General features: G+C 38.2%; 1 protein-coding gene across 4 annotated transcripts in view; it reads right to left on the bottom strand.

Annotated features, from left to right (window-relative positions):
* ncanb (neurocan b) overlaps nucleotides 1-15,107 on the bottom strand; it is a 133,086-nt gene extending 117,979 nt beyond the window's left edge. For 3 of the 4 annotated variants that reach the window (XR_014197885.1, XM_082138811.1, XM_082138810.1), the window contains exon 1: nucleotides 3,047-3,299. Coding sequence is in view for 3 of the 4 variants with exons in the window: in XM_082138811.1 (XP_081994937.1) it covers nucleotides 3,047-3,105 (59 nt within the window). In the remaining variant the exon portion in view is untranslated. Of the gene's footprint in view, nucleotides 1-3,046; nucleotides 3,300-15,024 lie in introns of those variants that run through there. The other variant, XM_082138812.1, reaches the window with a different exon arrangement.
* Between the last annotated feature and the right edge of the window lie 3,122 nt (nucleotides 15,108-18,229).

Below are 18,229 nucleotides of genomic sequence, written 5' to 3' on the forward strand. Positions count from 1 at the left end.
TCGATTAATTCATTGAATGGGAAATGCACCCCTCTTTAGCTTGAAGTTGCAATAAAAATCCATGGGGTTCAATGTTGTTTTGGACCCCATTGACTCCCATTATGCAAAAAAAAAAAAAAAAAAAAAAAAATCTTACTTTGTGTTCCACAGAAGACGAAAAAATATGGAAAAATTTTTTACAATGGATCCCATACCTCTTCAGCTCATGGATGTTGACAATCCCCCCAAAAAACAAGCACTTGTGAGGCAAAGATGAATGCAGCTGGAGCCACAAGGCCATTTGTCCTGTGAACCACCACTCATCAGTCTTTTCTCAGCTTTGCTGTCATCCCGAATGCAAACCCAAAGAGGAACCGGACATTTTCTTCTTGGAGCAAATATCATTTGCAGCTATGCTGCTGGTCTTGTTCATTTTATTAGCAACCAGCTGCTGTGTTCACAATGGCCAAAGCTTGGGAACTGTCCAGTGCTGAAAACACAGGTTAAAAATAACAAGAAACAAGGAGGACAGAGCACCAGTAGCACTGTGCAAATTGCTGGCATAATTATCAGGCTTCTTTTCCTTCTGGACCTCTCAGGGTAAGCGATAAAACATTTTCTAAATGAATCTTTAAACCGCAAGGTAGTGTGTTTTTGTCTGAGCGGACCTGCGGGCCAAATGGAATCTATTCAAGAGAGAAAAAGAATTAATGCTGAAAAGAAATTAAAATGAATCTTTTCTTTTCCCTCTGCAAAGTTAAACCCGTACAGTCCCATTTAGAATCCACCAAAACACAGACCCAAGTGTCATGATTCATTTAAGGTGTTTAAGAAGGCAAATGCCCGTTCTGAATAATGTATTCCAGGTCTGGGCGCCGATAAATATTCAAGCTTTGGGTGAAGGCGGATTGGCAGCTGACACATGTAGTAGAGACAGCAGCTGCCAACCGGTTCCTCTGGCTCATGGGATTAGACACAGCTACTCTTTCTTGTCAGCTGTCAATCAAGAGAGCGTGTGCACACACTGTGAAACACCAACCTGGATAAGTGCGGGCATAAATTAAGACATTTACAGACTGCCAACTTTGCATAATTAAACACAGCCTTTGTCACGTCTTCGTCACAAAAAAATAATTGTAGTCGGCATTCTTCGAGGTGACTTGTGCAGGAACAACAAACTAGCATGAAGTTTCCCTAAATTGCAATTTCCTGAGTAATTTTAGTAGATTTGGTCCATTAAGTATGGAGCATGCTAATTTACGACAAGGACATTATCTCCAGAAATTCAAAGGCATTTAACTGTCTGGATGCTATTCAAGTACAATTTCAATTCCACCTGTCAGCGCAGCTTCCTCCCCCCCCACCCACCCCCCACCCTCCCTCCCCCCCCCCAATACCGTATGATTGTTGGCACTAAACTACGCAGTCGAGCGGAAACGCCAATTATTAAAATGTGAGAATCAATCAAGTGCCCTCTAAAAGTCACCCGACGCCAAAACGGTTGCGCTCCAAGGCAATTTCCACTTTTTTCTTCAAGAGACAACATGCTCAGAGGTGTTCCGCTGGCATTTAGGAATATACAGGGAGAAGAAGAGGGCGCTCAGATAAAGAGCAGAATGGATGCCCCAAGGAGATATACTGAGGTTCTGAAGCCAACATGAAAGGCTGCTTGGTTTGGCAAGCCTGCGCTGCTCCACTGGGACTTCGTTTTGGAAAGAAAGGTCTTTGAGCCTGAAAGCGCCGTATCGGCGCACTCACCCTGATATAGATGCAACCAGTACAGGGTTGCTTGAGGGTGACAGGGTGTGTGTTTAGTGACATAGCCTCAACAGACACCCATATGTTTATTTGGTGAATTAAAAATAGGGATAGACTAATGCTAAAATTGGCAACTCTCAACCAAAATGTTGATGCAAACCATTGCCATTATGAACACCCCATAGGGTATATGGTATATGAGTTCAAGAAGGGAAGGGAAGGGAAGGGAAGAGAAGAGAAGAGAAGAGAAGAGAAGAGAAGAGAAGAGAAGAGAAGAGAAGAGAAGAGAAGAGAAGAGAAGAGAGTAATGCTATCTAAAAACCTTACCACACAGCAACCAATTTGCTGCAAAACAGCTGCCTGAAATTTCCCCAGGGCACCTGGAGCCACAACTTGCACCACTTTCTATTTCTGATGCTCTTTGACAAATAACACACATCTTCACATTCAAAAGTCACTCTGCTGTACTTTTCTCTCGTCAGCATCAAGACTTGTTGCAGACTGATGCAAGAAACACCTGGAGAGCTCCGTCAGGTAGAGACTCAGCGGTTCAGACCGAACAGAGACAACAGAGACAGTCATGACAGAATGCCAAGGGAAATTCGGGTCTGTCTTCCTCTCCCACCAGCTACACGCTGTCGTTCGAGGCGGGCACAAGACTGGCAGCGCTCAGCACTTGTCAGCTTTAAACAGCACCCAGCTGACACTCTGCAAATGAGAAAAACAATGCGGGGTCCCTTTCTATCCCAAAGTTCTCACTCGCTGTTTTATGATGGGATTTCTTTCAAGCACTTCACATCAAGGCATTGCAGCAAATGACAGCTTGCAGGTGGGGGGTTATATCAAGGCAAGGAAAATGAGTCACTTGTCCTGTTTTCCCCATACCCACATATGAACATTCAGGCACTTGTAATGTCACTATAGAGTAATGTAGATATATAAAAAAAGTCTAATTTAATCATACTAGTACTTTCCAAATCACTTAATAGGCTATTTGAGAAGATAAGTGATTAACTGTCAGAGAACAGAACAAAAAATAGATTTTAAACATTATATAGCGCTCTACTTTTCATATACTTTATATCTGACCAGAATACAAATAATGTCAATAAAAACATTGCTCATCAATAGACTTCTGCACTGAACAGCCGTTCAATATCTTAGTAGCCTACTCCTGGTTTTGTCCTCTTGACTGTCCTCACTGAGGTTATTGCGCTAGGCAAGGGTTTTCCTGAACACAACAAAACATCCTACACCACATTATACATTTATAATAAGACGCAATCATAATAATATCTCTTGTTCTCACCTTCTCTGAAGTAAAGCGCGTCGTCGCCTCAGACAGTCCAGAGGAATGCCGCGTCGCATCAGATACAGCAGAGTAGGTGATAACAGCCGTTGAGGTAAACCATTCAAAAATGTATAAATCTGTTTAGTCTCACAAATGTGTTGAAATGGACTCCTTGGTTAAAATCATTCAGAATATTTCGATATTTCTCCTCAGCCTGCGTCTCGTGCTGCGCTCGCGCAGAGAAGAGCTCGAAACGGCGCGCACTTCGCCGGTCGCGAGGAGACACTGAACAAAAGCGCGTGCGGAGGCTCAGAGCGTTTCCCCCCTCACCTCACCAAAGAGAACGGAGCAGATGCTGAGGCAAGAGAGTGCGTTAGATGGTATAGACAATTCTCTGTGGACTTCGGTGGGGGATGGATAATATTTTGCACAATATATCAGCGATTCCGTCCTTTGTTTGGTTATTTGATTGGGCAGATTTGTTTTACAGGCTGCAAAATATGAAGAATTTGGTGGGTTGATCTGACTCAAATTATTTGAATCCCCAAAAAAGCAATAAGTTATGACAACATATGTTTTTACTTTGCTTTTACGCATCAAAATAAGTTGAGTAATTTTCACCTTTTTTCATAAGTTATACAAGATTTAACCCATTTTTTATTTCAGTTTATTTCAGTAATTTAAGTTGAAATGACTTAAACATACAAGTTGATTGTACTTAAAACAAATTTTTTAAGGCAGGAGCTTTTTTTACAGTGTAGTAGTACGCCGAAATGCGTTCGATGTAACCATAGCAACATCGCCAAAATACTGTATGATAATAAAAAAAATTCTTCTAAACTTTAGCGTTTATCACATATCTTCTCTATGTTTAAACATTTATCGTAATGTGATCAAATCAGATTTAAAAACTGTATACATTTCCAAGATATGTCCAAATTCACCTAAAAATGGCTATTTTTATACATAGGGTTATATAAACCTATATAATTTGTATTGTTGTTATAAGTTCATTTTAATCATTTCTATTGCCAACTTGGTTCCTTTGCACATTTTAAGTGTATATTTATTGCATCAGCCAGATTATCTTTCCATTGTCCCTGATTTGACAAATGTCCACACGAATAGCCGTTCTTTGTATGCCGAGTCCGACCCATCTACCAATTCTTCTGTTTGCAGATGAATAAATCATTTCAGCGTCACGAGGTGCCTTTAGAAAAAGCTCTGAAAAACCTGACCTGCCCCCTGTTTTATGACAGAATAATGATGTCCCTCGAGATGCTGCAAATCTGTTCCTAGGGGCCACGCTGTGGTCCACTGACACACATTTCACCCGACCCACAAGAAGCCCGCTCACTTAACACTACCCCCAGTTCAGTCGTTCCTCACATTTATCACTGTCATTCGATTACAGATGTTACTGTGTAAACAAATCACAACCAACCACAAAGCCTCTGCTCAGTGTTCCTGTTGTGATGCTGCATCCCATAATGAACAGCTTTCCCTGCCCAGTCTATGGTGGAAAAAACACACACTCTTTTTTGCTTTAAAGCCCTCAAATGTTGGAGCTGATCATTAGCGTACATTAGGGACACAATAACCATTATACTTCATTGAAAAGAGATTATTTCTTATACAGAATGTTTGAATAAATGCCAATCATAAGCTAAATATAATCTTGGCAGCAGGGCTCTTTGAAGGGAATGGTGTGGATTTAAAACAGTAGGCTAATTGGCTTCATAATGGCTGTCCGTTACTATAGTAAACCAAAAATGAACAGGAGAAATTAGATTTTGCTGACTAACTGCATGGGGAGAAGATACCCAGGTGACATAAACATAACAGATAGTCTCCAAAAAAAAAAAAAAGCCCTATTGTTCCAGACTCCCTCAAAACGGTATTGTCAAGGGACGTTGGCTTAAGCGTAATACATACTGCCACACAAATCCATTATTTAAACAGCTGACAACTTGACGGTCAATGAACAAAGGACTCGCAGTGTCCGTCCAAAAAAACAACAGCACACACAATATGGACAATTTTCAATATAATCACTATTTTAATATAATTTCTTTCTTACCGACAATTTCCTCATTTTCCTCTCCATCATTACCGCAAATCTGATTTCTCCAAGCCGTAACAAGAACATCTCTGAGGAAAATAGCACTTTGTTAGGCAGTGAACAAGATGAAACCAATCAAAAAGAAGCACAGACTTGGCATTGCCTTTATCTGTGGAATTATATGTATTTAATAACTGCTACAAAGCAGAATATGATGCTTGAAGAAAACAATGCGGAAACACAATGTGTTAAAATGTGCTCTGAATATTTTATTCATTTTCGCAGATGCTTTAATGCAATGTGACTTATATGGGCAGCGGAGTAGCGGACAGGCATGCAGGGATGGGCCCGCATGTTGGGGGACCCCGCGATAACCAAAAGTTACATTTGGAAAAGTTACTTTTAAAAGTAATGCATTACAATATTGCATTATACCCTAAAAAAGTAACTAATTGCGTAAAAGTTACTTTTAATGAAAAGTAATGTTGCATTACTTTTGCATTTCTTTTTCTCCCCTGGGCTGGGCTTGCTTGTTTGTTTTTAAATAAAAAAAGAAAAGAAAAAAAAGAGTTATATTTTTGGCAAATGCAAAGTTACTTCAATAGGAAATGCAAATTCACAGCTGTACAATAGAGGGCGCAGCTCAAATAAACCTTTCAGCTGTGCAGAAGAATAGGACGCAGGATAAATTTTATTATTGCAGGTTTGCGTAGTATACTGAGTTTCATTTCACTCTTTTTGTTCATTTTGAGGAATACTGAATCTGTTTTTGTGCAAGAGAGAGGAGTAAATGCATGCTCATATTTAGTCTAGAAATGAAAGCGTAAGCGTAAGTTCTACCAGAAAGACTCCACTGCCACGTCATTGATTTATAATTTCGCGCAGCCAATTACAGCTTGACATCAAATATAAAAAGACTGATCTTACCCTCCTATTTTGCTGCCTGTAGGTGTCGTAGCGAAGTTCCCCTCCATCCTCCCCACCACCACCAGGATGTAGGCTCCGCCCCTGCCTCTATCATCAGGCAGGACCTACCAGTTAACTTCCAGACCTGGACGAAGGACGGGGCCTACGCCAAAGAACATTGAGATGGAGCTCGTTGAGGGTTTATTTATTTATTTAGTCTGTAAAATCATTTTACAAAATAAAATCCATTCATACGAGAATCCTCCCGAGTCTTTTTGGTAGAACTACAATAACCATCATGTTCACACAGCCCACACAACGCCTCTAAACCTTACTCACTATTCCTCTCAACATGGGGACAGAAGAGCTTTCAGTCAATAAATAGGAAAACCCTGCGGGTCTAAGAAGCTGCAGGGGGTCTGTGAACAGATACATAAAACATATATGGACATGGTAGCATTAAACAAATCCAAGACATAAAATAAAATAATAAAATGAAAAATCAAGTGTTTTTATTTTGGGGTGCCCCATAGGGCAATAATATTGTTATAACATTTTAATTAAATTAGAAATCAAGTGTTTTTATTTTGGGGTGCCCCATAGGGCAATAATATTGTTATAAAATTTAAATTAAATTAAATTAAAAATAAGCATTTTTATACTGTGTCTATAGGGCCCCTGAATAAAAAAAAAGCCTTATTTACAAATTTGTGCTTGAATACTTTCAGAGTTTTAGAGTCTGAACTGTGGACATTTCTGATTGATTGTAAATCCATTCATTTTCCCTTTAATCCATTTATCCACTGTCGACAGTGTCGGGAAACCGCAAATCTACAGTTCTACAGCTTTACCTTTGTCCACAGCCACTACCATTGTGGTTGGCGGGGGTTGACTTGACTCTGGCATGGGGCCAGGTCTACCGCACGGCTCTTTGACCCAGAAACCACTGACACAAGCACTTAACGATGGTCGCCCATCTCATCTTGGTCACTTGCCATCGGCTCGAAGGGGGAGGATAGGGGAACAAAGCTTGGTAATGATGCCTGCCTGGTTAAAGACCTTTATGGGAGCCACGGAGAAGCCACGGAGCGTGGAGAAAAGAAGAGTGTCAGCACAAGATCCTAATGAGAATGAAATGAAGCTGCTTGGATGGGGGGCCCAGCTGATCCATAATTGATGAGGGTGAAATGCGGAGACTCGTCGGGTGTAAATGATAAACACACTACAGCGGTGAGAAATTACAGCTTGCCTTTGGCTTGCATTTTGGATGATTCGGCGTGCGAGATGTGCCTATTGGATTTTTAATTGCATACCTATATAGACCACTCGTAATTGCGCTCCTCTGTGCAGCACTAAAAGAAATCTACAGGCGAACATATTAAAAATTCCCCTCAACACATAAGCAGAGCATTATAAATGAAAGTATTCCCAATGTCAAGAGGCATAATGTCAAAAGACATACAACTTATTACCATTCTGCCTAATTAGCAATTACACAGACTCCAAAGCAGGTAAGTACATGTAATAATGTGCCAGTCATGCAAATCTAAAGCCATTATGGCTTTCATGAGGCATTGGACAATGATTGAAATAAATAAAACCTAACAGTACACTGTAAAGTAAATAAAACGTTTATTTTAGTACATTTTACAAGAAAACATTAGTACTGTCAAAACGATTAATTGCGATTAATCGCATCTAACAAAAGTTTTTGATTATATAATATATGTGTATATATATTATTATATTTATATATTTATATGGGTGTGTGTGTATACTATACAAAAACACACACACACATATATATATATATATATATATATATATATATATATTTCTTTATATATTTCTTTATATATTTATATGTATATACAGACACGCACACACACACATATATAATATCTATAAATAAAATAATATATATATACACACACATATTATATAGACAAAAACGTCTATGTTAAATGCGATTAATCGAGTTGATAGCACTAATGTTTCTTTAATTTTTTGTGAAATTTACTAGCTTCTTAGTGACATTTTTTTCAAAGTAGATTATAACAGTAGATTATGAGATTGTTATAATTTTTATTTATTTATTACTTTTATTTAAGTATTTTAATTGTATTTAAATACCATAAATTAAACACCGGTCTATGGTTATTTTTACACTCTTTTTTTTTCATTTTTTTTTCATGAAATATCTCTTTAAATAAACACAACAAAGCTCAGTTTAAATGTAACGATTTGTATTGTGTCCAATATGTCAAGACTAATCCATGAATTGAGATTAGATTTGGGTTGAGGAATAAAAACTTCATGTTCATGTCATGTTTTAACTGTATTCTACCTCACCCGCCCGTTTGCTTCAGCATATTACATTTATCAACTCTATTGCTGACAATCTTCATAAAAATAGATGCAAAAGCAGCAGCTTGTCATCCTTACTGTTGTTATAGTCCGTCAGTCTATCATAATCACTGTGTCAGTCTATAATTCAGGTAAGCACATGATCAAAATAAACACCAGAAATATTGCTGGTTTGAAAACAACCTCAGGAAGTATATTTAACTGTCATCGCCACACAACTATCTGAGTGACAGTATCCCCCAGCACAAACATTAAAAACAAATAAACAACAGAAACAAAGGCGGCGTGATGTGCTCACAGTGTTAACCTTGCCAAGACTTTAACCTTTATCAAAGCTGCGTTGTGTCATTGAAGAACAAGTTTTATTTATGTTGCCTATATACGGAATATGAATGGTGGCATTAGATTTCATGACTTGATATTAATAAATAAGAAATCTTTAATACCTCCTGATAACCAATACACTTTTATGGTGGTATACTTTGTGCTTTTTGCAGCTTGCTTGACAGTTTAATGTTTTCATTATATGGAAAAGAACAGCGTGGGCACACAAATAAACCGAATAAATAAAATCATAGAGGACAACTTGAGGGGGAGTAAATGATGACATCTGTATTACTTTAAAGATTACAGATTAAAGATAAGCATTAAAGATAATTTGTTTATTATGTCCTGATCCAAAAATCAGTTTTACTTTATTTTCTGTTTTCTTGGATCAGGACATAATAATCAACCATTATCTTCAATGCCGACACAATGCAGCACACTGAATATATAATACAGAATACATCCAGGCCTCACAGCAGATGGAAAAGCCAAACCATGTGGGTGGATGTTGGCCTAAGAAATCATAATTGGCAGATTTAACCCATCAGGCTTCATAAATTCTCTTCCTTACCTCCAGGCCGAGACAACGTTGGGATCAAAAGAGTGTCCTTGGGCTGAGTTGTGTTACACAGAGGGCAAAGCTTAATTCCACCAAATATAAACACACATGCACACTCTCACCGCAAGCAAACACACAATTACAAATAATAGAAATAAAACATATACGCCTACAGCCATTTACGAACATAAATACCCGTCATAAACATCCTTTCTAGCTTCGTTAGATTCTTCAGCATGAGGAGTGAAAGCAGGGATGTAGTAAATCATGTAAGATGCACTTTGTTAACAACATGTTCAGCGTCGCACAGACGAGCTCCCAATCCATACGGAGCTTTGCGATCTAAAAAAGAACATGTCTGTTGCTATGCTTTCTTGATGGAGATGCAACCAGATGTACTATTACTTCCTGCCTAAGGGAAACATTGCTTATCTATAAAAAGACAGAAAGAGATTTCATCTCAAATTATCCCTTCTTGTGTCATACTTGTTAACGGAATGTTCCAGGTTTAATACAAGTCAAGCTCTAATGGAACAGATGCTGTTAGAAGAATTAAGATTCATCCCTCAGTTTCTAACAAACAAACAAACAAAAGCCATGTTTGCAGTAATACACTTACAATGGAAGTCTATAAAGCAAAGCATTGCACCAGGATAAGCGGTAAAATACGCCGTTTAAAAACATTATCCATCTGGATGCAAAGTACATCGGTACCATTATTTTTATTTATCAGAAGATCCTGAATATTCAGTTGTCACACAGACACAGTATATTATAAATGCTCTGGTGCTTACATTCATTTTTAGCATTTTAAATGAATGATTTTAGTTTAATCACCTTATACAAAAATATCAGCTATTTATTAGTTATTGGCCATCAAATAAAATAATAAAATAAAATAATTATTGGTATTGGTACAGTCAGAATATTAATATCAGTGCATCTCTAGAGTTTCGTGTCATAAAATCACTTACTAACCGGTCTATGCAAAGTTATATGCAATTTTTCCATGCAAAACTTCTGTGATGACCATTAAAAAACAGTTTTTTATTTAATTTTATTTGCATAATAATCTGTTATCTGTTACCTCTGATAACAGATCACTCTAAATTGTAATATGGACTCATGCACTTTCTGTAAAGCTGCTTTGAAATGATGTGTATTGTGAAAAGCGCTACACAAATAAATGTGAATTAAATTGGATTGAATGAAAATCACCGTGATGTTAATTCATCCAGAACAGTAACCAATTATTTGCTTGTTTGGATGATTTGAAATTGTCTGCTGCGACCAACGGCAAGCCAAAGATGCTGTCGATAAAGCTTGGCTTGTTTTAACCCTTCAATACACCTTTAATCTAAGTAAACCTAACAGATACCTCAACGGCTGAACGGACTTTGGCAAATAAAAAGGGATCGCAGTAAGCAGCGATAGGACATCTGGAAAGAAATTTCATGAGGTTCAGATTCACATTGTCGCCAAGAGCGATACCTGAGCGAGTGAGGATTTCATGGTTTACAGTTTATCATCCAATGAAAGCAATCCGACAACTGTCAGGCTGACATTTCACAAGCGCAGGGTTAAAAAAAGAGGGAAAAAATACAATTTTCACCGAATCACCCTATTATGTGTGAGGGAAAGCTAGGTGTTAATGGGAAACACTCTGTGATTCTACACGACTGTGTCCTTTTCAGACGCGGAATGGACTCGGTAAGCAGCGTCTGTGAGAGCACTAGTGCCCATTAAGCCAGCAAGGCTAGAAACTGTGAAAGCCGGGGGGATGGCCATAGCAATTCAGGCTGCTTGTCTCAGTGGAAACACTTCTGTCAGTTATGCTTGGCCAAAGCACAACAGCCTGAAAAAAGCCCAAGTGCTTCAGTCTCCAAGAGCGAAGTCTTATAAAATACTCCTTTTGTGTAACCATCTCAACGCAACGCCTTTGCACACCTCTGTGGCAACATGCTAAAAATTGTGTCACCCTACAACACCCTAGAATTATGTTGGGGTTTTTTTGGCAAAAATATAAAAATCCAGTTTTCATTTGCTTTCTCAGACACACTCTTTGGATGATTTATTGGTGTGGTTGTTGTTTCTAAGTGCAACCCACAGAATTTTTCAAGCATTTTGCTGTTATTTTCATCTCACTAAAAAACACATTTCTAAGGTGCATAGAAGACTACTGAACTTGTTTCCACTTCACACAATGTTCTTCAGTCTTAAAGGGATAGTTAACCTAAATATAAAAGTTTTGTCAGCATTTTCTCACCCTTATGTATTTTACAAAACATATGACTTTATGGAATTGGTTTCTAGCAAATTCTCCAAGCTGCTCTTCTTCATAAAAGGAAAGTGAATGGTGACAATGGCTGTCAAGCTAGATTTAGTAAATAACTTAAATTTCAGTTTGTTCGCCACACAAAACTATCGTACGGCTTCCAAATATAGTGTGAAAGTCATATGAACTTCACTTTTTGGAGCCAGGTCAGAATCATTGTATGGAAGAGAGCAGCTCAGACATTCTTCGAAACTTCTCCACTGGCATTCTATGGCTGGAAGAACAAACATCATAAAGGTCTGAAATTACATGAGGTTGTTGAGTAAATAATGACAGAACCCTTATGTTGGGGTGGACTATCCCTAAAAGGTCAAGATACAAAGCTAGTATAGACATAGAGCAGCCTGGGATGCACTGATATGAACATTTTGGCCGATACCGATAACCGATAATTCTTTACATTTGAAAGCCGATAACAGATATATTGGCCGATAAATCTAAATCCAAGTTTTAATATAATTTTTGAGATCCTGATTACATAAACAAGTCTCACCATTAAAATCCATGTTCCAACCACACAATTAAAATGATGTTCTCATTATAATTGTATGTAGCTTATACTGTATGACAGACTCTGTAATACATAACTGTATTTTCCTTTTTTTAAGTGATTTCAATCATATTTCAAGCAATTCAAAACCATCATGGCAAACAGAGCGCATCTGAAGTGTCTCAGCTGAAGGAAATAATCCAATTAGAGATGCACCGATTACAATTTTCTGGGCCGATTCCGATTTCCGATTTTTCATTAAGTTTGACCTGCCGATACCGATTTTAGCCGATTCCGATTTAATTTTTTCTAACCACTTTACAGCACACACAAATATTTATTTTATATCTTTTCTGTAATAGAACATTTTACAATTTGCATAGTACATATTTTTTTGAACAGATAAACGCTATAAAATAGAACTATATAAATTACTCCAGGTGTGGGTAATTCACACACATCTAAAGTGCAGTGTTATGGAAGAACCATTTCCTTTTCACATTCAATATCCAATCATTTTTTATACATGTATTTAGCAAACTAAAGTCTGTATGAAAACAGGGAATGGCAATAAAATAATATATAAATAAAAAATAAAATAAATATAGCCTTGCAGTATAAAGATATTTCTCAAAGCACACACACACAGGCCTATTGCAATCACTTGTACAAACTGAATAATAAAACAAGTTTAAATGGGTACATTTTCTATAAATATTAGTCTTCGTTTTCTTTTCTGACATAGCCTACTCCAGTTCTCGTTAAAAGACGCAAATTCTGTGCATTTTGGGCACTTTTTTTGTGAAACCCTATTTAGGATATTTTGTCCATCAAAAGTGTGCTTTCCCTTTAATTGAGCGTGAGCAGTGCAACAAATAGACTCGGCGCCGAAACACGCGCTTCACTGCTCGCGACGCTCCTGCTTGACGCTCACGCGCTGCTCCTGCTCCCGTTGTGAATGCACGCCGAAAAAAATACGCGCTTGCGGTCTGTACGGACGTAATTCACGAGGTTTCCTTTCCTATATGTGTGTTGCGTGTGCACGTGTGATGCTGATGTTGCGCGATGTTAATCATGCGGCGCCCGCGTGCATTTGACCGGCATAAAATCGACATTTGTCTGACTGACCGGCCGGTCGCCGGTCACGGCCGATCACGTGAAAATCGGCCAATTCCGGTCACCAGCCGATCAATCGGTGCATCTCTAAATCCAATTATTAATCGGCTTTAATATATTGGCCAAATATTTTTATTGGCCTGATAACGCTAACATTAAAAATGAACATATATAGGCCAATATCGATATGGTGGTCGATATATCGTGCATCCCTACAATATATACCTTCTGGAATTTGAAGGTTTCAGGATGGGGATATATCCCCATGAACTCGAGAGGTACTCCAGGGCTTTTGATACTATAACAATAAGATCTGTCACATCACATGCCCAAAAAACCCCCAAAGACAATTCTCTTTTCAAAGCTGTGACAGCACGATTGTTCCCTCTTTTTCCTCTTTCATTTTGACGGCTTTGTTAACCTGACCGCTCATCTGAATCACCCTTTCATCTACAAAGCAGTAAGCTAATTGGCATTGTCCCTGCACAACCCATTAGGACATTCCTAAAATCCACACAGAGAGTAAAAAATTAAATGTCTAAGCAATGACACAAACTAAAAAAAAAAAAAAAAAAACAGTCTGTAAGCCGAGGGTAATAGTCTAACTTTCTCTCTACTACTCAAACTCATTCGTTTAACACTTATCTTCATAAAATGTCTGTAAGTTCACTGTAAAAAAATGTCTTACCTCCACATTTTCTAGTGACTGGTCACATCAAAATTTTTCAATTGGCCCAAGTGAAATTCTGTAAATTTATTTTTATAATTTACAGAATTACACTTGGGCCACTTGAAAAATTTAGATGTGACCAGTCACTAGAAAATTTTGAGTTGGGGAGGTTAGAATTTTTTTACAGTGTTTTGGAGATTGTTCATTGTTCTTATTCTTCTGACTAGAGTTTACAACTGATCGTGGGAGTATTTTGATTTAATGATCAACCCCCTTTTGAGAAAACAGAACGCACACTGCTTTGTACTATCCCCGGTCGATGTTTTAAACCAGATGAGGCTTTCTGACACAGATTTGCTAGTCATGCTTATAGTTTGCTTACTCCTAATCAAAGGAGCCCTCTGCAAAAAAAAAAGTTCCCATGGCCCGAGGGGAGATTTGTTTAGTCTTTAATGGCGTGAGAGAGACACGCTATGCATCTCGGTGGTTTGTATGGGGCCTAAATTGCGTCTCCGAAGGACAACTCATCATATCAAAGGCAACAGAATGAGTCTCAAGTTTTAATGAGTGTGCCGGTTAGAACTGTGTGCCTCGTGTCAAACTTATTTGTCCCTTTCCCTGAACAATAATGCTTTCAACCCTGATCCTCTATCATAGTAATGAGTCTATGGATCCTTGTGAGCATTCGCCTTGAGAATGAGAAGTTATCTGCAAAAGTGGAAGAATGTAAAAAATAAACATGATCCAAAGCACTGGAGAGAGTTTCAAAGCGTTCATAACTATAAGTGGCGATGTGTATCGAAAGAAGAGAGACGCTACAGTGTGTTATGATTTTTCAGAAATGCAAACTGGAATCTGATAAGCCTAGAGAAGCTGTTTGCGACTTTCTGGATCACAGAACAGCTGTGGTTGCTCATAAAACCCATCAAAAGATTAAAGCTCACCTCACCTATCTTTAAAGGAACAGTTTACCCAGAAATGAAAATTCAGTTTACTCACTCTCATTTCGTCCCAAACCCGTATGACTTCCTTGCTTTCAGGAAGATGTTTAGCAGCATGTTTATACAGTTCCTGTCAATGTTCTGATGATCCTGAATGAGCATTAGAGCCTATTTTTTCATGCCACTAGATCCCAAACTTTCAAGGGCATGCACAGCTTCTTACCTTCGACAGTCAAGCATTCTGTTCACTGTAACAAAGTAGTTTCACGAAGATCCCAACAAGATAACAATCAGGTGTAATACATGATGTCTGAATGTGTGTCTGGCCACTCAAGATAAAGACACGAGTTTCACTACACTCAATGATGGGGAAAGGATTTAAAAGATATCAACCTCGATGGAATATTATGGGCTTTCCATTCTTTCCAAAACAAGATAAGATGTATTTACCACACAACAAATAATTCACTTCACCACAGTCTTAATTGGTCGAGGCCAGATATTTGTTGTAGCAAAGAAATGAAGTCTGGACCTTCTTATAACCAATCAACTTCTTTGTTGCCAGAAAAGCTCTTGAATGTTCCTTCATTGGTGAGAATAACTTTTTGTGACTTTGGGATCCTTGAGTTCTATTACACACCTTAATCTGATCCACAAACAATAACTGCGTTCCCATGAAATGCCGCTGAGTCAGTTAGTTTGTCTCCAAATCCTGCTCCAAAAGTCGTGCTGCCGAGAAGTCGTAAGGATAGTGGTTATATACAGTATATAAGGGCAAATCCAATTTCTCGCCTTAATCCAGTTCCAAGCCATCAGAATTGTGGGCCATGGATTGTCGCGCCGTAATCCTATTAATATTCAGTCTGAATTATTTGACTTGAAAATATGTTTACAGTAACAAGGCCACAATTCTGTTTGATTTGGTATTGGTTTCAAAGGTAATTTAAGTCAGCACTTATTTATTTCATATAAACACTGCTTTTCATAATTTGATTTGTGTTTTTTGCAGGGGATTCTTTAAAGATGAGATTGGATTCCACACCTAGTACAACAAATCTTTCTCCAGAATGCTGAAACCTTCAAATTTATCTAAAATGTTAAGCAAACATTTCCAACTGCTCTCAAAGTGTTTTCCCTTCAGTTTTAACATACGAGAAGCACTCAGACAAGCTAATTATGTGTCAACATCAGGATTTATGTCTGTGCGTTATGTAAATTCATCTGAAAAAACGATGTTTACATATCTGTATCTGAAGACTTGAAAGATGTTCAGCATGTTGCTAAGCTACCAAGAACGACTGAGACATTCTTCTGGTCTTTGGTTCAACAAAAGGGTTACCGTCCTAGTGCCAGTAAATTGCTCAGCGTGACTCAGAATGACTCTGAGAATAAGGAATAGACTTACAAATAATTTCCTCTTCTGTCATACAGAGTATTCCATCCAGTGACATTTCTAAACCACTGATCCGATGACTCCCCACCGAAATGCCAGTGCTATGTTAAATGGCTGGGTTAACAGTGACATGGTATCAGAGATCAGATGAATTAAACCATTTAACTTCAACTGCATATAATAGAGGAAAGAGCGATTTAAGCCATTCTATGGTTAAATTCGCAATGTAATGGCAGCAGCAACAGATCTAGTCTTCCATATTGTGACGTAGGCTACATCCGAGTGAAACAGATTATCGAGAAAAAAAGTAGGCCATGGTCTAGTTCAATACATTCAATCGATTGGATGGAGGCTGATCTGAATGCGAGCTTGCAGTAGATTGTAAGAAAGGGGTGGCGATTATGCCGATGAAACGGAGAAGTCCGGCATACGTCACCAGAGAGTAAACTCATTTCAACAGAGATCAAGTTGACATTTTGATCATTTATAAAATCAATAAATAAATAAAAATGAAACATGCATGGATGAATCGTTCACAACAAGATCAATAACATGCATTTTAGGGATGCACATTATAGCCTATTGGCCACCATAGCGAGAATCGGCCGATATATGATCATTTTTAATGTTATCGTTATCGGCCTGATAAGAAAGCATGGCCGATATATTAAAGCTGATAAATAATGGATTATTTCCTTCAGCGGAGACACTTCAGATGTGCACTGTTCACCGTGATGGTTTTGAATGGCTTGAAATACGATTGGAATCACTTCAAAAAAGAAAAATACAGTTAAGTGCAACGTGCAGCGCAAGTCTGTCATATAGGCTACATAAAATAACATTGAGAACATCATCATTATAATTGTGTGATTGGGATATGGTTTTTAATGGTGAGACATTTGTTTTTGTAATCAGGATCTCAAAAATTATATAAAAATTTGGATTTAGATTTATCGGCCAATATATCGGTTATCGGCTTTCAACTATAAAGAATTATCGGTTATCGGTATTGGCCAAAATGTTCATATCGGTGCGTCCCTAATGCATTTAGAAAATAGAAAGGTTTCATTTCCATTTCATGCCAACTTTAATTTATTTTGTTGATTATAAGAGGGAAGACTGTGGAACAAAAAGTCATTATTTCAGCCAATGTTAAACCCAATGTAACAAAAAGGTATGGTTCCATTGGGGTCCCTCAAGATAGCCTTAAAGTAAAAATCCTCTTCAAACGTGTTTATTAGCACACATGTAAACATGAGATATTGCACTGCAATGGACAACGATATCACAGGGTTTCCACAAAGCAGTAGTTCTTAATCACTAGGGCTGACTCACTAGAAACACTTGCATTGTCTGGTTTCCCAAAGCCAAGCGAAATATATTCGCAGACCAGGTCCAAGTGTCTGGAAGGTTCATTATTCTCATTTGAGGAGTCTGCAATGAGAGCGTAGATGTATTATGTGGGGATGAGCTGAAGAAATTGGATATAAAGTGAAAGAGTTTGAATGGAGTTTGCATGGAAATTGGATCACTTATTAGGTGAAATTGGCGCCATTGAGAATCTAAATCAATTGGATTGGACAATATTGGAGCTTGAATTGAACTAGCAGCAACTGAATTGACCCAGTCATGACAAAGTCCTTTTTGGCAGCTGTTGGACTTCGAGACCACCAGCTCTCTGAACCCCTACAAATATACACAGACTCAAAATGCTCCAGTGGCTCCCTATTAGAGGTGGACTCTTTGCATGGTACGATATTATCTGGTTCTCAACCAGTCCTCCACAAACATTTCATGTTGAGCCGCCCAGATGTTCACTGCTGTCGGTTGGTGTACGTCTCAGTTAATGAGATGGAATCATCCTAATTCAAGGTGTTATTCTGTGATAATAGCAGTAAAAGCTATTTGCAAGGTTAATCTAAAGTTCAAGTAAAAGGCATAAAGCCCGTGCGAAACTAGCAAGCATTCACACCTTTGTTTCTCACGGATGTAGGCGACTGTGTGAGGCAGCTGTTTTCATTCAAGTCATTGGGAA

This window comes from Leuciscus leuciscus, assembly GCF_965113295.1.
Source record: "Leuciscus leuciscus genome assembly, chromosome: 15".
NCBI lineage: Eukaryota > Metazoa > Chordata > Actinopteri > Cypriniformes > Leuciscidae > Leuciscus > Leuciscus leuciscus.